The sequence below is a fragment of the Leuciscus leuciscus genome (assembly GCF_965113295.1).
Source record: "Leuciscus leuciscus genome assembly, chromosome: 3".
NCBI classification, from domain to species: domain Eukaryota; kingdom Metazoa; phylum Chordata; class Actinopteri; order Cypriniformes; family Leuciscidae; genus Leuciscus; species Leuciscus leuciscus.
The window spans coordinates 54536750-54559614 of record NC_138727.1 but is presented as its reverse complement, the minus strand read 5'-3'; the positions used below and the strand labels follow the sequence as shown (position 1 = coordinate 54559614).

The 22865-nt window shown below is 39.1% G+C and overlaps 3 protein-coding genes and 1 long non-coding RNA gene across 6 annotated transcripts in view; 2 read left to right on the top strand and 2 right to left on the bottom strand.

Moving 5' to 3' along the window:
- The window catches only part of LOC309493862 (complement C3-like), a 217148-nt gene that overhangs the window by 5064 nt on the left and 189219 nt on the right, over positions 1-22865 (top strand). The gene's annotated exons all lie outside the window — the stretch shown is intronic.
- On the top strand, positions 2849-10309 carry LOC309493787 (complement C3-like). The gene is made up of 10 exons (XM_082163032.1): positions 2849-2973; positions 3096-3185; positions 3419-3496; positions 3581-3664; positions 3777-3915; positions 5196-5274; positions 6410-6461; positions 6555-6638; positions 8078-8216; positions 8591-10309. Exons 1-10 carry the CDS (start codon positions 2904-2906, stop codon positions 8730-8732), a joined length of 957 nt encoding a protein of 318 aa, XP_082019158.1. The 5' UTR covers positions 2849-2903; the 3' UTR covers positions 8733-10309.
- On the bottom strand, positions 10457-11340 carry LOC309493923. Its single transcript, XR_014204096.1, has 2 exons — positions 11091-11340; positions 10457-10841 (listed from the first exon to the last, which is right to left on the bottom strand). It is a non-coding gene; the product is annotated as an uncharacterized lncRNA (long non-coding RNA).
- LOC309493660 (complement C3-like) overlaps positions 21999-22865 on the bottom strand; it is a 32973-nt gene continuing 32106 nt past the window's right edge. Inside the window, exons 20-22 of one of the 2 annotated variants that reach the window (XM_082162845.1) lie at positions 22650-22862; positions 22442-22502; positions 21999-22168 (exon numbers count right to left, since the gene is read on the bottom strand). In XM_082162845.1, the coding sequence (XP_082018971.1) occupies positions 22014-22168; positions 22442-22502; positions 22650-22862 (429 nt within the window). In that variant the 3' untranslated portion in view covers positions 21999-22013. The remainder of the gene's footprint in view (positions 22169-22441; positions 22503-22649; positions 22863-22865) is intronic. The other variant, XM_082162846.1, reaches the window with a different exon arrangement.

The window sequence follows — 22865 nt, the reverse complement described above, 5'->3', positions numbered from 1 at the left end:
ACGTTTTTGTTGAGAATTAATAGAGGTTTAGATGTTTGTTTTATTGGTAAAAATACAATGCCACCATTATGGAGATCAGTCTGCTTTAGTTGGGCTGTTGACCCTTAACTTCTTATATTAGATTTACTTTGCAGCAATATATAAAATGTCGTAATCAGCAAATTTTAGCTATTTTATTTTAAAATGATGACATTATCATCGTAACCTGGCCTGAATGCATCTAAAGTCATTTGAGGATTTTGCATTACCAAACCTGCATGTGAAACTACTGCATAAAAATATTTTGATCTGCAGTTTTAAACAGACACACAGAGACATCAAGAATCAGCATATGTATCTCACCAATGGTGTTTTATGCTGCAATGTCTGCTGGGTATCACCATATTACCAAACCCCAGCATGCACTGCACTATGGATAATTATTGTCACCGCTGTTGAGGATTGTATGATAAAGTGTTGATGTCTTGGGGCCCTTTTATACCTACTTTGTTTGGTCCGGATTTTCGGACTTTTCAGTTTGGTCCGAATCAAAATTATAGGTGTGAAACCTCTCCCGGACCACGGTCAGGACCAAACAGACAAAATTTGGTCAGACGAAAAGAAGTAGTCTTGGTCCAGATCAAACTGAACAAAGGTTTGGTTTTTTTCTAGTGTGAAAGCATTTTCTGTATGGTTCGGACTTTCAGACCATTTACAGGAAGTTCCGGTGGTTCCCGCGTAGCCTAAACAACTGAAGAAGAATATTTATGTGCAGATCTGTCAGTCCTTCCTACAGCGTTTCTTCCATTCATTCTTTCAAAGTTACCCGCCGAATTGACAACACGCTGACGTCAGACGCACGTCCGTTTACAAACCAATCAATGTCAAGATGCAGTTTATATAGATGACAACAGGACACAATTACGTCATGTAAAGTTTTTTTTTTTGTGCGCTCTCATAATTGCAATGTGAAACCAAACCAAAACTAACCGAATGTATACAATGTATCAAAACATGAACTTTGGTTTGGACCTTGGTGCAGACTTTCAGGTGTGAAAAAGCCCTAAGTGTTGTCAAATGTTTAATAAAAAACTATAATTTATAAATAACTAAACTAAAAAAAAAGTGAAATTTGAAAGTAAGCAAAGATCATTTTATGATGTTTATTCATAAGTCTCACAAGCAGAAAAGTTGATTTGCATTTTTAACCTTCTCTTCAGCAATGTCCCAAATGTTTCTCATAAAACACTATTGCAAACGCTTAAAAGAAGCTTGGTTTAGAAAAACAAATGGGTCACAAGCCCAACTAAAGCAAATAGTGAACACCATAATGGTGGCATACTTTTTTGGATCACTAAAACATCAATATCAACTCTCAACAATAAATTCTGTAGACGTCTGCCAGAAATAAAGTCAGTCTGGTTAGTAATAAGTGAAGCTGGTAATGCTGTTTGTGGAGTTGTTTAATCCTCCTCTGCTGAGATCTTCACAGATTTAAGGCTTTTTCGAATTGAACCGGAGCTGCATAGACTGATCGGTGAATGAGTTGATTTAATCTAAGGGCGTTTTTCCACTGGGTTCGTTTGCTGCGGTCCGAACCCGAGTGCGCTCGTTCCCGGCGCCCCCCGCAGCGTTGGTCTGGTTTCACACTCAATTAGTTGTATCGAACCCAGGTGCGTTTGCAGTGATCTTACGTCATCGCAAACGCACACGGAAAATGCATGGATAATACAACTCGACTGAGCATAGCTGTAATTTGTCTGTTTTTTTCAGCCCGTTCTCATCCCAAGGCGTCATATATTGACGCTTTTGACATTTCGTCTACATCGAACGCACATGGCACCCTTTAGCGTCAATATGAGACGCAGATAGAAATGGGCCAGAAGGCGCCTCCTAGCGGTCTAACCCTATCCCTACACTACACCTAAACCTACCCATCACCGAACAAAGCTCTGTGCGTCTCATATTGACGCTAAAGGGTGCCATGTGCGTTCGATGTAGACGAAATGTCAAAAGCGTCAGTGTTATGACGCCCAAGGATGAGAATGCGTTGGTTTTTTTGGTGCTATTATGCACAACATAGTGAGAGACATCACCTCTTCAGTGTCCCACAACGTTCCCCTGCCACTCATGGTTGTCGTGTGTGAGGAAACAATGATATCGACAGTGATACGCATGCGCGGGATACTATACTTCCTGAACAAGCGCGCACCCGAGTCCGTGTTGCTTGCACATTAACGCGAACCGCACCACGGTTCGGGAGCAACCGAGCTCAGACCACCTCCTTCAGGTAGTCTCGGGTTCGGTACTCTAGTGCGCACCCGGGTCCGATGACAGCGTTCACATTAGCGATTTTTCATGCGAACCGTGCCCCGGTCCGCACTAAACTGCCAGTGTGAAAGCGCCCTTAGACTGTGGCTGAAGTCAGTTGTAGTTCTTGTGTTTCTCTGTCCTTCAGTGATTCTGCTTGTTAACAGCAGGTGTTCATCACTAAGGCTCAATCATCCCTTAATTAATCACTTCATTATCTCATTGACTTGAGATAATTAATGAGATAATTCACTTTTAACACTCTTTAGATTGGGACAAAATGTACTCTGAGTAGTGTTGTTTTAACACTGGGGATTTAGTTGTGTACCTGTAACGTTGTAGTAATCATGAAGACCTTGATTAGCTTGTTCAGGTGTGTTTGATTAGGGTTGGCCATTTTACATTTACATTACATTTTATTTTGTTTTCTGTCAATATGCCACATGCAACTGTCTTTGCAGTGTAAATCCAGCGAAAGATTTTTTTTTCCATCTGAATTATCTGTTGCGTGGACATGCAGTTTCCAGTGTACAATATGATATGCAATCATACATTTGCTGTGGTTTTTGTATTATTAGGTTTTGTGTGCAGAAAAACAAAGAATTTCCTTCAGAATGCACAAGATGTTTAATGTGGGTCTACTTCAACCTGCCGCAGTCACAATATATGAATATTACTCACCAGGTTATTGCACATAAACACACAAACACACTTCTGTTTAGTTAAACTGGTGCTCTCAAATGAACATGGTTATTATTATTATTATTAATGGCACTAATTTTTAATTATAAACGTATGTGTTTCAGATGCTCGCTGTATAAAGTTCTACCACCCTGAGAGGGCAGATGGCGCTATTTACACACTGTGCAAGGGGGATTTGTGCCTATGTGCAGAAGGTATTTTATTACTTTTATGTTTATTTTTTCAGCAGATCATTTTATCCAAAGCAACTTATAAATGAGAATTTCACTATAAAAGCCAAAAAGTCTTCAAAGAAATTATGTCATTATCTCATCAAATGCACATCCTTTTTTTTTTTTTTTTTTTTTTTGAGGGAATTTTTGGGGGGCTCTGTTATGAATGTGTGTGTTTTTGAATAAATATAAAAAAAATTAATCTCATAACACAGAAAACTGCAGTTTCCAGAAAAAGTATCAGGCCAGAAAGCAGAGTTTTAATAGACCCCATGAATCTGGCATGGATTTTGGTAAGCATATGTTATTCTTCCTCAGTGATTGACATCCACTCTCACATCTGATGCTGATAACATTATAACACATATCATTGACAGTTTATAAAGTCACAGTATTGGATATGGATCTGGTACAGAACTCTGCCATTTACGACATGAAGGTGGAGCAAGTGCTGAAAGAAGGTGCGGTTCATTATTCCTGTGTGTCCATCAACATACTTTATATTGAAATACATGTTTTAGAGCATGTAACTCTTGAACTGTGACTGACGTTTGGACGTCCCGTGTCCTGAAGGCACTGATGATAAGAAAGTTGAGGGGAAAGTCAGACCATTTTTGGCTCGTCCTGGTTTCAGAGAACATTTGAGATTGGAACAAGGCAAGTCGTACCTCATCATGGGCAAATCCACTGACCTGTCACGGCTAGGAGGAAGGTAATTGTTTTTACTTCTTACAGGATTTAACTTTTGCACTGAAGAACACACAGCCTGGTAAATTTAGGATGCAACGCATAACATCATACAGATGAGTGTGTGACATTATATAGACCTTTGTTACTAATTTATCTCACTATAAGAGTTAAGACTGAGTGCATTCACAGAATTTGTGTACGAGTTATTTGTTAAACGGATTTAAAAAATGGAATCAAACTTCGGTAAAATTTCAAGAAGTGCATGTTACCCAGTTAGCAAGCAACCATCAAACAATGTTATGTGTCAACGTTAACCACATTAAAGCAACATCACTTTTGCACCCGCAATTAATGTTAACATTTTTTGACATTTCATCACTGAATCAATGTTAAAATGTGATGTTGGTTCAACATCATGTCTGCACTCTCAGAAAATGAATCACAACTATAACGGACTTAAAGCCACACAGCCTGAAATCAACTGCAAATAAAAGACAATAAATCTCTCAAGATCTCAGCAGAGGATTAGTTTCATTTACTTACTAACCAAATTGACTTTATTCCTGTCATATGTCTACAGCAGTTCTTGTTGAGAATTTACAGAGGTTTAGATGTTGATGTTTTATTGAAATCACCATTATGGTGATTAGTGTTTGCTTTAGTTGACAGTTTGTGGTCTTTGAAACACATAATTTGTTGTAAATAAAGGCAGGAACAAAGATGATATGGTGTTATAGTTTTCAGCAACTTTTTCCTGACCAAATGTGGTTATTTCATATTAATAGATTATATTCAACAACAATACTTTTTTTGCCACAGAGCAGACATTCAGAATTTTTTAAATACATTATGGGGAAACAATTCACACAGAGAAATCAAGAATCAATGGTGACATCTCCATGCCGCAATGCATTCTGGGAGGCACCATAGTATGTCACCATTGATGCTGCTTCTTGATGTCTGTGTCTAAAAAAATCCCTAGATGTATTTAAAAATCTAAATTCAGAATATCTGATCTGTTGCAATTTAATATATTAATAACAAATAACCACTTTTTCTCAGGGTTAAAATTAGTGAATTATAAAAAATGTAATGCTGAAAACCACATCAATTGATTATCTTTGTATCTAACATTAATTGCAGGTGCAAAAGTTATGTTGATTCATTGCGGTTAACGTTGACTCAATTACATTGATTTAACATGGTTTCGATGGTTGCTTGCTATAATATTACATCTGTGTATTTAATGTCCATTAATGGTTGTTTATATTATATTTTGCATGTGTTTTCTGTTGTTTTAAGTCTTAAGTACATCTTGGGAGAACAGATCTGGATTGAAAACTGGCCGGCAAGAGAGGAAAGCCGAATTCCAGAATACAGGGTGCTGTACACCATCATCACTGAACTCTACAGCAAATTCGCTGGTGTTAAATTAACTCTGTGTTCACATAGGAACCACCAGCAGGGTGTTAAAAGTAACTCTGAAGCAGTGTTAGAGTTAATTAGATAATTAAGTAATTAATTGAGTAATGGTTGTTTGATTATTGAAGACACCTGATGATAAAGAGCAAGAATCACTGAAGAAAAGAGAAACACAAGAACTACAACTGACTTCCGGACCCAGCCTTAGATTAAATCAAATGAAAAGACACTAAATCTATCTTATTACAAACCAAATATATATATATTTTTTAAATTTGTCTACAGTTCCTCTTTAGAATTAACATAAGTTTGGATGTTGATGATTTATTGTAAATGTTTGGTTACCATTATGGTGATCAGTGTTTTGTTTAGTTGGTCAGTTTGACTGCTTTTATTTTATATCAGTTTGTGGTCTTTGTGAAAATCTTTAACCAAAACAAATAATTTTTTGCAACGGAAGCCATAAACAAAGATGATGAGGTGAAATATTTTCTAGCCTGACTACGTCAGACTTCGTACTTCCGCTCAATTTCATTTTGCTTCTGTAGTCAGTCTGAGACAGCGTCATAGCTTTCCGTTTTCCTCCGGCCTGAAAACAGCCGGCCAATCAACGAACAGAGGGCGGGCTGAGAGCCGTGACGTAGATGCTGATTGTACCGTGGATGCGTAGATTTACTTCACATAATCTGCAAAAGTCGCGCACAGCCATGTTCACTCCGGTATTTCGCTCGATGGTTTTGTTTTCGCATCATACATGTGTTTACAGTGGAAGTTTGATGCGGCTGAGCATGCGCATAACACACGCCATAACCAAACGTTATGTGATTGGCTTACGGGTAACCAATGATTTTTAACCTTCAGTGATTCTGCTTGTTATCATCAGGTGTCTTCAATAATCGAACAATCATCACTCAATTAATCACATAATTATCTAATTAACTATAACACAACATAAGTGTTCATTTAAAACCGAGCGGTGTTAATTCAACACCGGGGAATTGACTGTATAAGCCTTTTAAATATGTGCTACATAATTCTATAGTATAAGTATTCTTGATTAAAGGAAATGTAACATTATCTCTTGAATTCATCAGGTCAAAGAGGATGAGCGTTTTTATAGAGCTTGTGAATCTGGCTCAGATTATGGTAAATGCATGTTCTCCATCCTCAGCCATTGACTCATATTTCATCCAGTCTCACGGCTGATGCTGATAACAATATAACACATATCATTGACAGTTTATAAAGTCTCAGTGGTGGGGATGGATCTGGGACAGGACTCTGACATCTATCACTTGAAGGTGGACCAGGTGATAAAAGAAGGTACGGTTCATTATTCCCGGAAGTCCATCAACGTATATTGAAATACATGTTTTAGAGCAGTGGTTTTCAAACTGTGGGTCGCGACCCACTTGTGGGTCACACAGTGAGAAAAGGTGGGTCGCACAAAGGCACTTAGCTGCAGCTAAATTTACGTTACGATGAGTGAAACAAAACCAGTCCGATTAATGACGAAACGACTATGAGTTTTAGCGCCCGCCAAAGTGTTATTTGATCGCTGAGTAATGCAGATGAACTGCTGCGCTTGTGACAGAGTCACAGTGCATGTTTAACTGAAAGAACGATCAGAGAGAGTACTCGGTTGCGCGCGCGCGCTCTCTCTCTCTCTCTCTCTTCGGAGCCAGGCGAAAGTGTAAAAAAGACTTCACCGTCTCCAAACTAAGCGCTGTCCTGCTCTCTCTCCCTCGCACATATTAATCAAAATAAATCGACACGGTGGTAAAAGGTCGGACGACCAAAGTTTCATGTGGAGCATTCGGAGATTTTTTTTTTCTTCCTCAATTACCGCTGGGTGTGAATTGTGCTAAATAAGTTGTTGCCTTATCTTCTCTGAAAAGCGTCCCAGACATTCAGCTGACATAAAACAACACTTTAATTAAACGAAAAAAACTATCCAGTGATGAAATGTTTTCTGTGTTGACACAAATCTTGGATGTCTATGTCCGAACTGCTGGGATAATCACACAACGCGCATGACACGTACAATTCACAAACTAATTACTCCTTTGAACCGATTCATTTTAATGAATGGACAACTGATCTTTCCAACAGTGAACTCAGGAGACGTTTGAATCAGTAACACTTTACAATAAAGTTCTATTTATTACATAATTACATACAATACAGTTTGCTTACTCAAGCTTTAAAATAAATAAAACCCCTTGTTTGTTTTTTTTGAAAAGCATATGACTACATTTTTCCACACAGTGCTATCAAGAATCGATAAGAGAATCGTTAAAGAATCGGCTCGATAATCAGAATCGTCAGTGGCATTATTATTATTGATAAAATCTTATAATTTCCCATCCCTATGTGAAGACGGTAAAATTATAATCAAACATTAAAGAACATACATGTTTTTAAAAGTTTTTTTAAGAGTTAAAAGTTTTAAATATTTTGCTAACATGAAGGCTTGTCACTGTCAGTCTTTTTACATCAGTGCAAAACTAGGGAATGCAGATTAAGACCATCAGCATGCATTGATTAATCCCATTGCATGTAGCAAAAAAAAAAAAAAAAAAAAAAAGTGCGACCAAATCATGCTGGTGCGACCAACTGATAAAGTTGGTAGCACCAGTGCAAGTGGGTCTTGAGATTGATTATACTTGTCTAGGTGGGTCCTAGAACGAAAAAGTTTGGGAACCCCTGTTTTAGAGCATGTAACTCTTGAACTGTGGCTACCGTTCTGTTTTGTCCTGTAGGCACTGATGATGGTGATGTTGAGGGGAGAGTCAGACTATTTTTGGCTCTTCCCCATTGCAGAGAACATTTGGGATTGGAACAAGGCAAGTCGTACCTCATCATGGGCAAATTCAAAGACGTGCCACGGCTAGGAGAAAGGTGAGTGTTTGTACTTCTTACAGGATATAGCTTTTGCACAGAAAGACATAACAGCCTGGTAAATTTAGGATGGAACACACAACATCAGAGTGTGTGACATTGGCAGCATCCGAAACTGCGTTCTTCCCTAATATATAAAAAGCAGTAGGCAAGCAAATAAGTATGTCAGAATCCTTAGTATTCATAAAAGAGTAGGCGAGAATTACCTGGGTGATGTACACTATACGAGTAAAGACTGATTTCATTCACATGGAATTGCTGTATAAGAACTGAATCAAACTTTGGTAAAGTATCAAGAAATGCACATTAGTGTCACATTTGTGTATTTAATGTCCATTAAGGGCTGTTTATACATGTGTTTTGTGTTGTTTTAGTCTGCAGTACATCTTTGGAGAGCACACCTGGGTTGAATACTGGCCCACAGAAGAGGAAAGTCAAACTCAAGAATACTGGGACCGGTACAACGGCATTTCTGGGCTCCAGAATATACTCCTTAGAACAGGATGTGATACATGATATATATTGGGGTAATTAGATTTGCATGTAGGAGCATGAACATATGAGGCAGCGAAGTCCAAATCGACTGGTCTCACACGAAGATCATTTGCATAAAATATTTGTCCAAACTGTATGCAAATGAAGCATGACTGGTTAACCAGGATCACACATACAAAGTATTTCAGAAGCCAGTAAATTCCCCTGTGTTAAATTAACACCGCTTGGTGTTTAAATGAGAACCACCAGCAGGGTGTTAAAAGTAACACTGATGCAGTGTTAGAGTTAATGAGATAATTAAGTGATTAATTGAGTGATGATTGTTCGATTATTGAAGACACCTGATGATAACAAGCAGAATCACTGAAGAAAAGAGAAACACAAGACCTACAACTGACTTTGATGAAATCAATTGAAAACAATTGTTTTTTAAACCCATATGAAAAAACCTGCATGGTTCATATACTGCAACCATATATCTTCCTTACTTAAATCGGACAGAATTACCTTCTGTGTTTCATATAAGGCCAATATATGTCCTATACAAAATCAGACCGATTATGGCCCATTTCATACTAAATAGCACACATAAAACTTGTAGGTTTTTTTTTTTGCATTATATATGAATATTGTTAAAAGACTTATATGAGTTTTACATGACAAAAGTATGCAAAAGTGTATGGTATTAGTAGAAACATATAAAACTCATATAACATTCATATATAAATGATTTAAAGTTCTTATATTGAATCATATGCTATTCAAATTAAAGTCATATAGAATTTATACACATTTTGTGTCATTTATTTATGTGTTTCATACAGATTTCATGTTTTGATGACCAACATCTGATTCACTTATATGCAGTTGGCAATTTTTTAAAGGGATACTCCATTTTAAAAGGAAAATTCTGTCATCATATACTCACCCTCATGTTGTTTCAATCCTGTATGAATTTCTTTCTTCTGCTTAACAGAAAGGAAGATATTTAGAAGAATGTCAGTAACCAGACAGTTTCTGGTCTCATTGACTTCCATAGTATATTTTTTTCCTAATATGGAAGTCAATGAGACCAGAAACTGTCTGGTTACTGACATTCTTCTAAATATCTTCCTTTCTGTTCAGCAGAAGAAAGAAATTCATACAGGATTGAAACATGAGGGTGAGTATATATTGACAAAATTTTCATTTTAAAGTGGAGTATCCCTTTAAATTGTACAGTGCAGAAGCCGGTTCGAGGATTACTGTCAGAATATCACTGATCTTTATGAAGACTGTTAATTTTCCTACAGGATTTGAAAGAGCAGTTATAAAGCAATGACGTTGTAAGACCGTATTTACATTAATTGTGAACTGTCTGGGCCTGTTGTTTGTGAACAAATCATAACATATTGCAAATGAACAAAGTTGAGTCAAATATGTTTCTAGAACAGTGATTAAAATGTTGAAAATTGGCTGGAATATGTGACATTAACTCTGGTGGTGATGCACTCTAAAAACTTTTAATATGATTTACTCAATTTTTTGGGTGAAACATTTTTACACTTAGAATATTGATTAGATTTTTAAGCAGTGAAATCAATTACATACACTGTATTAACTGAGTAAATGTAAGTAAAACAAATTAAATAGATCTGAGTAACTGCATTTGGTACATTAACAAATAAAATTGAGTAGAAATAATTGGGGGGGAAACATTTAAAAACAAATATTTATGAGTAATATTAACTGTGTTTATATGCCAGTAATGTTAACTTTTTTATTTCCTCTAAACCTTTGTAAAAATATTCCATACAACCACCGGTATAACTACATGACATTGGCCTTTATTGTCGAGGAGTAAGTTAGCCTACAGCAATACAGCATGCTATACTATTTTTAACACGTATACAATATTGCCTAAATTTAAACTAATGAAAGAAACATTTTCTAAGTAAAAATTTAACATTTAGGCCTAAACATTCAAGTAATTAAAGTGTAATCAACCGGTCTGTTATCCAATATCCACCGGATCAGCGCTGATTCCCATCCCGGAGATGGACTCGCCTCTGCGGGGGAGCCTCTAACTTTACACCGCCGTCCTGCGTCACTCACGGCCGAGAGATGCTGCGACGCGAATGACTCAATCACCTGACAATAAACACACAGTGCACAGTTCTGAGGACATTTCATCATCCAAATGAGTTATATTCTTTATCTTTAGGAATATAGTTGTGTGTTTTTTATGCAAGGCGTTACAATCATGCGAAAAGACAGGCGCGACGCCGCGCGAGTCGACACTCGTTTAACTCGTTTGCGTCTCTGTATGTTCTTTCACATTAAATAAAATGATTTAAAGTACATTAATGATTATACCGATAAAATAAAACATACACACACCTGAATTTCACAGAGGAAATGCACCAATTCTGCGCGGCTGAGAAGAGGAGAGGACTCGGAGAACTGTGCTGGACTGAAGAGAGTGAGAGTATGGGAAGCCAAACAAACCAAAAGTGGGACGAGACAGCGGGGGTTTACAGAGCTCGCGCCGCGCTGACATGTCATCTGCGTGGTTCAATGGTCCGAGCCGCGCGGCCGATTCGTCAGCGCAGCGCGGACGTGTTTCCTAGCGACACCCAATGGGCAGCGCGGCGCGAACAATCCTCACCAGCGCTGCGCTGACCAATTTATGCCCCGTTTACACGATGGGAAAACGCAGATATTTCCCTGCGTTTTGGCCTGTCATTTACACGAAAACGCCGTTTTTATCCCAGAAAACGATTATTTTTAAAAACTCCGGCCAAAGTGGAGATTTCTGAAAACGCCGGTTATGTGTTGCCGTGTCAACTGGGAGAAACGGGGTTTTAGGTTCTCAAACGTCACATTATGCGCCAGAAAATGCTTACGTCATGTGAGCGCCCTATGTTTAGAGTTTGTTCCATACTGTCTATGAGTTTGTTTGGCTACTATTTGATCATGGATGCTGTTAAAGTGGTACTCATTTTTACTTTTGTGAAAACGCTTTTGGCCTGTTTGCATTTGCTTCGCTGTCTGTCCACACGAACGAACCTCGCGCCATGTCTATTGTTTTGAAAGGAACAGGAAGTCGCTCGTGCTATTCGTCGTTGTCGATTTTGAGGATTCTGATTGGCTTGCATGGCTTTATCCTTCTCCTTACACTGCCGCCCCTTTGTATTTATGCGGGTTGATGTAAACGGCAACTGTTTTTGAAAACGATATTGTGTGCACGATGTTATTTTTGAAAACGGAGGGGGAGAAATATTCGTTTCTCTAAATACCCGGCTATGTGTAAATGTGGCCTTAAACAGTGCAGCGCAAACCATACATGCAAATAAATGTACAATAAAGAAACCCCTCCTTCCTTACAAAAAATTGGTTCTCTGCTGAAATTTTGGAGTTTTTCCCTACAGAAGACAAAGAAGAATGACAAGATGAAATGCATACATTTCTTATGTTTATTATCTTTAATAGTGTTAGTAAAGAGTAGTGTTGTGTGTCCATACTTTGAAGAACTGCACATATGTATAGAGGCTACGGAAAGAGCTAAAGCAGAAACTTCAATGACTTTCAATATCGTAGTCGTCTTGAGGAGCACACCAACCTTCTGTTGGAAAAAAATCACTCTTACTAGAATGATTATTGACTTTTGTGTATTTCAGTTAACTCTGTCTCTAATGTGAATTTCTTTTTTGGGTTTTGATGGTGTGACCACTGGGGGGAGCTCTGGACATATTTTTGTATTCTGTTAGCTAGCATTGAAGAAGAGCTGTATACGTTTGTCTGAACACGCAGTAAAGGAGGAAGCACTTTTTGTTCTGTGCGTTTGGCTAAACAATGAGTACTCTGAGTCTTTACTAAAAACCAACAGGTTATGGGCCCAGATCTAGAACGCTACAGTGACACTGCTGAAAGGCTTGTTGAAGATATTGACCGACTGTGAGTAAAAATGAGCTCGGATTCCAAGACGGTGACAATTGTTTCATTGAACGGAGCAAACTACCCCACGTGGAAAGTGCAATGTCGGATGGCATTGATGAGAGATGGACTATGGGACTTGGTAAATGGTACAGAGACTGCTCAACGATCTGATCCAAGTAAGTTAGCAATTTATATGGCTAAAAGTGATCGTGCGTTGGCTACCATTGTACTGTCAATAGAACCGTCTTTGCTCTATTTGATTGGAGAGCCGGAAGATCCTACTGTCGTGTGGAAAAAATTGTTGAATCAGTTTCAGAAGAAAACTTGGGCGAATAAGCTAGCACTGAGACGTAAACTGTACTCGTTAAAATTGAAAGATGGAGACTCCGTTCAAGAGCACATTAAGGTGTTGACTGAAACGTTTGATGCACTGTCAATTGTGGGAGATCATATCGAAGAGGAAGATCGTGTCGTGCACCTGCTAGCAAGTTTACCTGACTCGTTCAACGTGTTAGTCACGGCACTTGAAGCAAGTGTGGATGTACCTAGAATGGAGGTTGTCACGGAACGATTGTTGCATGAAGAACGTAAACTGAGAGAACGTGATGTTGAAAACACCAGTGATAATGTTAAAGCTCTGACTGGAAAACAGTTTGTGAGAGGAAAAGGCCCAAAGTGTCACTACTGCGGAAGGTATGGACATATCAAGCGTGACTGCAGAGAGTTCAACAAATATTTTGCAAGCACAGACTTCCACAAAGAGAGTAAGAAGGTGGATTATAAACACAAAGCAAACAAGGCACAAGTGAAAAAACAAGACAGTGATTCAGATAGTGAGAGTGTTGGACTAATGGTGAGTCATGCACTATCATCAAGTTCTGATGAAAGAATGGATAGCTGGGTTGTAGATTCAGGAGCAACCTGTCACATGTGCAATGACAAGAAACAGTTTGTTGAGTTTAAAAGCCAGGAATCCTCACAAGAAGTAACACTTGGAGATGGTTACTCTGTTGAAGCAATAGGACGTGGAGTTGTGCGGCTGAAGATGACATTGTTTGATGGTAAGACAAAAGAATGCAAGCTGAATGATGTTTTGTATGTACCACAATTGTCATACAACTTACTGAGTGTGTCCAAGGTGACTCAGTCTGGAAAAAAAGTCAAGTTCACAGAGAACAGATGCTGCATCACGGATGTTAATCAAAAATTTATTGCTACTGCAACAAAAAATGGCAGTCTCTATTATGTGAACTGTAGAGAAAGTGATCACTTGCATATAACAGAAAATGTGAATTTGCATAAAGATACTAAGGAACAAACCTGGCACCGACGTTATGGTCATCTAGGTGTACAAAATCTGAAGAAGCTGTGTAATGAGTATTTAGTTGATGGCTTTGACTTTGATGTGTCAAAAGACATAGACTTTTGTGATTCATGTGCTGAAGGAAAGCATCATCGCAGCAAGTTCAAAAGCAGTGATCGCAAAAGAGCTGTTGAACCACTTGGCTTAGTGCACAGTGATGTATGTGGGAAAATGAATGCAAAATCCTTGAGTGGAGCTGAATATTTTCTGACATTCATTGATGAGAATACTCACTATGTATGGGTGTATGTTCTGAAGCGGAAAATTGAAGTTTTTCAGAAGTTTCTAGAATGGAAGGCTATGACAGAAAAATCTACTGGAAGACAACTGAAAGTCTTACGCACAGATAATGGAGGAGAATACACCTCGTCTGAGTTTCAAAACTTCCTGAAAAAAAGAAGGAGTTCGACATGAGCTCACAGTACCAAAGAATCCTGAGCAAAATGGAGTAGCTGAACGAATGAACAAAACACTGACAGAGGCAGTGAGATCAATGTTAGCGGATGCAAAGCTACCTCAGAAGTTCTGGGCGGAAGCACTGTCAACAGCTGTGTATCTAAGAAACAGAAGCCCAACAAAATCAGTGAAAGGGATGACTCCTTTTGAAGCCTGGACAGGTGCGAAACCAAAAGTTGATCATTTACGTGTATTCGGATGTACTGTATATGCTCACATACCCAAAGATGAACGGAAGAAACTAGATCCCAAAGCAAAGAAATGTATCCTTCTGGGCTATGGAACAGAAACGAAAGGATATCGGCTCTATGATACAAAACTCACAAAGGTGTTCTACAGTCGAGACGTGCTATTCAATGAGTCTGATCATGAAGTTGAGAAGGAGCCTGCTGAAAATGAGGAAGACACTGTAAAACGATATGTGGAATTTGACTGCCAAGAATCTTACAGTGAGGGCTCAGCAGAAGAAGAGATCCAAAGATCAACAAGAGTGAGAAAACCACCTGACTATTACGGAGAGTGGGCAACACTTACTAATAACCAAACAACTGAACCCAAAACTGTAAAAGATGTTTTCAGTAGTCCAGACAAGGAGAAATGGAAGGAAGCTATGAAGAAAGAAATGGAATCTCTGTATGCAAATAATGTGTGGGACCTGGTGGAACTGCCAAAAGATCGAAAAGCAGTGGGCAATAAATGGGTGTTTAAAGTCAAGGTTGATGCTGATGGAACATTTGAGAGATACAAAGCACGTTTAGTAGCACAAGGTTTTTCACAAAAGTTTGGGTCAGACTATGACGAAACATTTAGTCCAGTAGTCAGATTTGAGTCAATCAGAACAATACTTGCTCTAGCTGTACAGCATGGACTAAAACTACATCAGATGGATGTCAAGACAGCTTTCCTGAATGGAGAACTAAAGGAGGAAGTGTACATGCAACAACCTGAAGGTTTTGTTGTCAAAGGAAAGGAACATCTAGTGTGCAAACTAAATCGCAGCATCTATGGACTGAAACAATCACCAAGGTGTTGGAACATCATTTTAGATGAAAAGCTGAAGAAGATGGGGTTTGTCCAAACTACAGCTGATCCCTGCATTTACACTGCAGCAACTGGTGAAATGTTCATTATTGCTGTGTACGTTGATGACATTCTTCTGGCTGGATGCAATGATAAACGGATGATGGAGGTGAAGAAAATGCTTTCAAAACAATTTGAGATAAAGGACATGGGTGAGCTAACTCATTTTCTTGGTGTGAAAATTGTCCAAAAACCAGAAGCTGGAGAAATCTGGATTGGTCAGACAACATATATCAAAAATGTGTTGGAGAAATTCGGAATGGAAAATTCAAAGCCAGTAAGCACACCAGTAGACATGAACTCGAAGCTCGTCAAACTCTCTGATGACAAAGAAGGACTGGATCCGACACAATTTCAGTCTGCTGTTGGTAGTCTGCTTTATTTGTCAACAAGAACAAGACCAGACATTGCTTATGCTGTAAACAATGTTGCAAGATTTTGTGCTAAACCCACAAAGCATCATTGGATGGCTGTCAAACGAATCATGAGATACTTGAATTGCACTCTGAATCTAGGTCTGCTGTATAGCAGGGACAAGCCAAAGGAATGCATTGGATTTTCAGATGCAGATTGGGCTGGAGACCAAGATGATCGCAAATCTGTTTCAGGATATATGTTTCAAATCAGCGGAGCAGCTGTGAGTTGGAGAAGCAAGAAGCAGACATGCGTAGCTCTTTCCACTGCTGAAGCTGAGTACATGGCATTGGCAAGCGCAGCTCAAGAAGCGGTTTGGATGCGACAACTGATGACAGGTCTAAAGGTAAATCAAACAGGACCGATGTTGATGTTTGAAGATAACCAGTCTGCTATCTGCATGGCAAAGAACCCTCAATTTCATGGACGTGCCAAACACATTGACATCAAGTACCACTTCATTCGAGAGCAAATTGCAAGTGGAGTTATAGACTTGAAATACTGCAACACTGAAGATATGGTTGCTGACATATTCACTAAAGGACTGAGTGAAGAAAAGTTCACGAAGCTGAGACAAATGGCTGGAGTTAAGACAGTTAATTGATCATTCTGTTTGCGAGTGAGAAGGAGTGTTGGAAAAAATTCACTCTTACTAGAATGATTATTGACTTTTGTGTATTTCAGTTAACTCTGTCTCTAATGTGAATTTCTTTTTTGGGTTTTGATGGTGTGACCACTGGGGGGAGCTCTGGACATATTTTTGTATTCTGTTAGCTAGCATTGAAGAAGAGCTGTATACGTTTGTCTGAACCAAGCGGGAAGGAAGTCGACCGGAAGTTGAAGCCGGCCGCGTGCATCCATCTTGTAGCAGAACTTCACCTGCTGTTAGCATCCCATTGACTCCCATTCATTTTGGCGTCACTTTGACAGCGAATAACTTTACATCTGAGGCGTTTGAAGACTCCATTTGTCCATTATTTATTTCTAAAGAAACACGAAAATGTATAAAATGCTCCATTACCTTGTATCTTACGTTATGGCCCCGTAAAAACAGTTTTTGTAAAAGTAGGCTAACGATTGCGTCATAACCACGCGACTCTCTGTCGCACAGTAGAGAGTTTACCGTATTGACGGGAGGAGAAGCTCGCGGGCAATCGGGGAGACGTGGAGGCAAAATGACAAAATAATTCATCAGAATACCTAGCAAAAGTTTCTCCTGCTTCTAGCTCATGGACACCTCCTACTCACGATCTCCGTCTCTGCAAGATTCGGAAGGGAATGATTCAGATTTCTCATGCCACAGCTACTAGAAGACAGACGGGTTGCTCACGTCACATCTACGTCGTCAAGCTCAGTTTGAGTCTGCGCGTCAGGAACGGAAGTCCTAAAAAATCGCTGAAAACGGGCTTCACTTGCCTCAATTGAGTTCCAATGAGATGACTCTGTCCATTTCTTATACTGTCTATGGTCTGAACACGCAGTAAAGGAGGACGCACTTTTTGTTCTGTGCGTTTGGCTAAACAATGAGTACTCTGAGTCTTTACTAAAAACCAACACCTTCTGGTAATTATATATCGGACAGTTTACATGTTCAGGTAATGTATTTTATTACTGTAGTAAGTTTTGCATTCAGCCATCATTATTTTGTAGACTTTAAGCTTTTATGTCTGAATTCCATCATTAAAACGATCATTTGTTAATTTTGAATAAAATGTTAAAACTAAAGATCGATTTTATGTTATTGATATTTTGTGATATTGATTTATAGGGTGAATTCAGTGTGATTTGGACACTTTTTGCCATTGAGAATAATTGGAAAAAGTGTCCCTCCCAATCAACCTGAATACACACACACACACACACACTATATATATATATATATATATATATATATATATATATATATTTATATTGTGTGTGTGTGTGTGTGTGTGTGTGTGTGTGTGTGTGTGTGTGTGTGTGTGTATTCAGGTTGATTGGGAGGGACACTTTTTCCAATTAATCTAAATAAAAAGCTTAAAGTCTACAAATGATGGCTGAATGCAAAACTTACTACAGTAATAAAATACATTACCTGAACATGTCTGTCCGATATAATTACCAGAAGGTTGGCGTGCTCCTCAAGACGACTACGATATTGAAAGTCATTGAAGTTACCAATTATAGGTTTGTAAACATCTGGGATGCTGCGCATCGTGGTTGCAGAAAGACCCGTTTAACAGCTGATCATTACACGGATACGGTTAAGAATAATACTAATAGCTCGATTTAAAACATTTTATATATATATTTGAGTTTATATTTAATTTTCGGAATGTTCTCCGCGTATTTTTTTGACCACTTTTGGTCCCGACATGCGCAGTAGAACCTGCGTGACGCCGTGTGACTTAGGGTGATAATTCCCCTATACATATGTGCAGTTCTTCAAAGTATCAACGCACAACACTACTCTTTACTAACACTATTAAAGATAATAAACATAAGAAATGTATGCATTTCATCTTGTCATTCTTCTTCTTTGTCTTCTGTAGGGAAAAACTCCTAAACTTCAGCAGAGAACCAATTTTTTGTAAGGAAGGAGGGGTTTCTTTATTGTACATTTATTTGCATGTGGTTTGCGCTGCGCTGTTTAAATTGGTCAGCGCAGCGCTGGTGAGGATTGTTCGCGCCGCGCTGCCCATTGGGTGTCGCTGGGAAACACGTCCGCGCTGCGCTGACGAATCGGCCGCGTGGCTCGGACCATTGAACCGCGCAGATGATGTCAGCGCGGCGCGAGCTCTGTAAACCCCCGCTGTCTCGTCCCACTTTTGGTTTGTTTGGCTTCCCATATGAGAGAGTTCAAACAGCGCGCGCTGAGCGCTCACTCAACCGTTGAGCTGTCGTCACGTCAGAGGGTGGGGGAGGGGTGCATTGTTTTAATTGAGCAAACTTAATCAATTTCTTATGCGTGTTAAATTATATTAATAATATTGATTTTATCTAAGTAATATTTGTGGTTCTTGAAACAGATTAGTTTAATTATACATTCTCAAATATTGTGATGGAAATTTCACAAATATATTAGCTCAGTGTATTTTAAATAAATAATTGGTTAGTCAAATACTAAATTATTTTAGTGAAAAACTTCAAACTTAGATATAACTGTAAATTTCAGACAAAATAAATTTTTGGAGTTTTTAGTCAATTATTCCGGTATGTTCAACTCAAACTATCAAGTAAATGATATTCAGAGATTTTATTAAGTTAATAAAGTTAATTATTAATGTGATATTTACTAAGCCACTGAATTCTTTTTTAGAGTGCACTTGGACCATAAATATGCCATTCAAGACCCATATATGTGTTCCCAGATCAAACCCTTGCCCACTTGGCCCATAAATATGCCATGCAGGACCCATATATGTGTTACCAGATCAAACCCATGCCCACTCGGCACATAAATATGTCATGCAAGACCCATATATGTGTTCCCAGATCAAAACCATGCCCACTTGGCCCATAAATATACCATGCAGGACCCATATATGTGTTCCCAGTTCAAACCCATGGCCACTTGGCCCATAAAAATGCCATACAGGACCCATATATGTGTTACCAGATCAAACCCATGCCCACTCGGCCCATAAATATGTCATGCAAGACCCATATATGTGTTCCCAGATCAAACACATGCCCACTTGGCCCATAAATAAACCATGCAGGACCCATATATGTGTTCCCAGTTCAAACCCATGCCCACTTGGCCCATAAATATGCTATGCAGGACCCATATATGTGTTCTCAGTTCAAACCCATGCCCAATTGGCCCATGCCTGTCCCTTATGGGGCCCATGTAATCAGCTCATATGGGCTTCCTATGTGGGACTCATACTACAAAACCTACATGGGACCCGCTGATTTCACCCAGCCAAAGCCCATGCCCACACAGTACCCATGGAACCCGTACTTAACCCATCTGGGCCCCACATGTCATTGCTGGCTGGGTAGGCTTGAGACGCGTCTGCTCAACAGTCCGCGTTGTAACTATGAGGTTTTTTAGGTTTTTTTAGTGGTAGGGGTGTAGAGTAGACGCACGATAGGTGAAAAAAAAAAATGTTTGTTTATAAGTGAGTGTGGAGAAGACGCGTTCAGCCGTGATCCACGGACGTAACCTTTAAGAGTATGCAGCGTTGGATCACTAATAGGCTTGAGACGCGTCTGCTCAACAGTCCGCGTTGTAACAATGAGGTTTGAGCAGTAACATTAGTGCTTCTCAGTGAGGAAAAGTAGAAAATGTTCGTTGTAAGCGAGTTTAAAGAGAAAAATCAAGAATTATAAATCAAATCGATAGAGCTCCAAAAACAACAACGCATTCAGACGCAACGCATGATAATAACAGGACAAGACATTACTCACCGTGTTTGTTCAGTGTTTCTTACTCACCTGAGCTTTTATGAACTCAAAGGGGCGAGCGCGCGAGAGAAAATAAATAAATAAAAATAGCTGAGCGCATGGGTGGCGCGTTAACAGGCTAGCGAATTACTAGCGTGTTGTGCTAGTAGTAACGGAAGCTAGCGATGCCAGGGTTGGGTAAGCTGTATTTAGTAGTAATATAAACAACGATAAATTGTAGTAAATGATGGTTCAAAACAAGGAAATACGAGGCTAAGACGGAGCTTACAGCACCGAAGCAAACACACTCACAGCAGGCAGCGAGGCAGAGAGAAAAATCAAGAATTATAAATCAAATCGATAGAGCTCCAAAAACAACAACGTATTCAGACGCGACGCATGATAATAACAGGACAAGACATTACTCACCGTGTTTGTAGAGTGATTCTTACTCACCTGAGCTTTTATGAACTCAAAGGCGCGAGCGCGCGAGAGAAAATAAATAAATAAAAATAGCTGAGCGCACACGGGTGGCGCGTTTACAGGCTAGCGAATTACTAGCGTGCTGTGCTAGTAGTAACGTAAGCTAGCGATGTTGGGTAAGCTGTATTTAGTAGTAGTATAAACAACTAGAAATTGTAGTAAATGATGGTTCAAAACAAGGAAATACGAGGCTAAGACGGAGCTTACAGCACCGAAGCAGACACACTCACAGCAGGCAGCGAGGCAATCTGACTACATTCAGATTGGATTCAGTACAATGATCGAAACACAGATGGAGTAGATCGAGTCCATCAACACCCCCCCCCCCAAAGTCCTGTAGCTCATCCTGGGTTGACATTTCATTCAGTAACATTAGGCAGTTTTAATTTATATACTGTTTCATGTTGATGATCATATTATTTTAAATATGCACATGATATGAGATCGCATGTTTCTGCATCTTTCTCCCATGTGTTTTGATCTGGAGATTCTGTACTCTTTCAGAAGATGTGTAATAGTTTCCCTACTGTATAACAGTGAAAACACGGAAAGCTGGAAAATTCACCCTTCACAGGGAGTTTGATTGACAGGCAATCTGCTTGAAAACCAGTTTGATGTGTGTGGGCCAGATACGGCCCATTTGACCTTGCCCAGTGCCAGTACTGAGCCATATGTGCCTCATAGTTGGCCCAGATGAGGCCCGGATATGTATGCTATCTGAGATTCTGCTGCTGCATTTCGCGCACACACAGACAATAGTGAACATATCACGTGATGATCGTGCGTACAGAATCTTTCTGTAGTGCAGTAATGTATTGTAAACTCTGTTCTGTGATTTATCAATAAAATAGCTTAGAAGCTAAAAATTTCCTGCCATATATTTCTTAGTAACTAAAACCCACAGCTTCAGTATTAGTGGAGAGACGCTGCCAGGTCAAATTAATTCACACGCAATCGCTCTCTCTCACACTAATGCATTCATTTATATGTAATCTTTACTGTGCTATACTTTATCTATATCTGATTTAGAACGAGCAGAAATCTGTGATAAACATAATAATCCAAAAAGACAAAAGAACTGATCAAAATAAGCTGTTATGTAGGAGCGTCATATGCCATAGCTGATTTGTTCATCAATGACATCATCAGCGACTAGTCGACTCGACTTTCATCACATAAATGTCGACTTTAAAAAGTCTGAAGTCGTGGAACAGTCTTCATACAAGTGCTAAAACTCCCGGAGGAGTAGATGGATGTTGCACATTCATGAAAACATATTTTTCCTCACCAGTAATGGAGATGTAGGTGTTAGCAGGTGTGTCTGGAACCCGATCAGTTGGTGGTTCATCTGTAATAACTACAGGTGTTCCCCCTGTTCCATTTGGGATGAGAAACAAAGACAAAGAGGAAGATGGAGGAAGAGTAATGAGTTGGTAAAATTTTGTACGCTTTTGGTGAGTAAGAGTAGGAGTAACTACAAAAGTGTAGGAGTTCATGATCTCTTGATTAACTCGAACTATAATGAAACTTAGAAAAGGTTGTTGTTTTTTTATATATATAATTGGCTGGAAGTATAATGTGTGTAATGTTGTATAATGCAAGTATAACACAGTAATGTAATTGTTTGGTTCACAGTAAATCTCACCATTCTTAACAGGATTGAGCTCCACGTTTGGTCTGTGTAATGGACTCAGCACACCCTCAGACTGAGAGAGAGAGAGAGAGAGAGAGAGAGAGAGAGAGAGAGAGAGAGAGAGAGAGAGAGAGTTTATCTATTCAAAATATGACAAACATCTATTGATTACATTAATAAGTGACCAAATCAAAATAGACAGAAATCCCGTCAGACGTACCACCACCTTCAGGGTCTTTCTCACTCCATCAGTGTGGAGAGAATCATATACTGCAGCTTTCACTTCAATCATGTGTTTTCCCAGCGTCATGGGAATAATCACATATGAAACCGCTATGCTGGAGTCTTTGTCAATGTTTACTGTTGTTCTGTATTTGCCTTTCTTACTGGCAGAGCTGCAAACATCTTCTGTCTCCATAAACTCCACACGCACCTG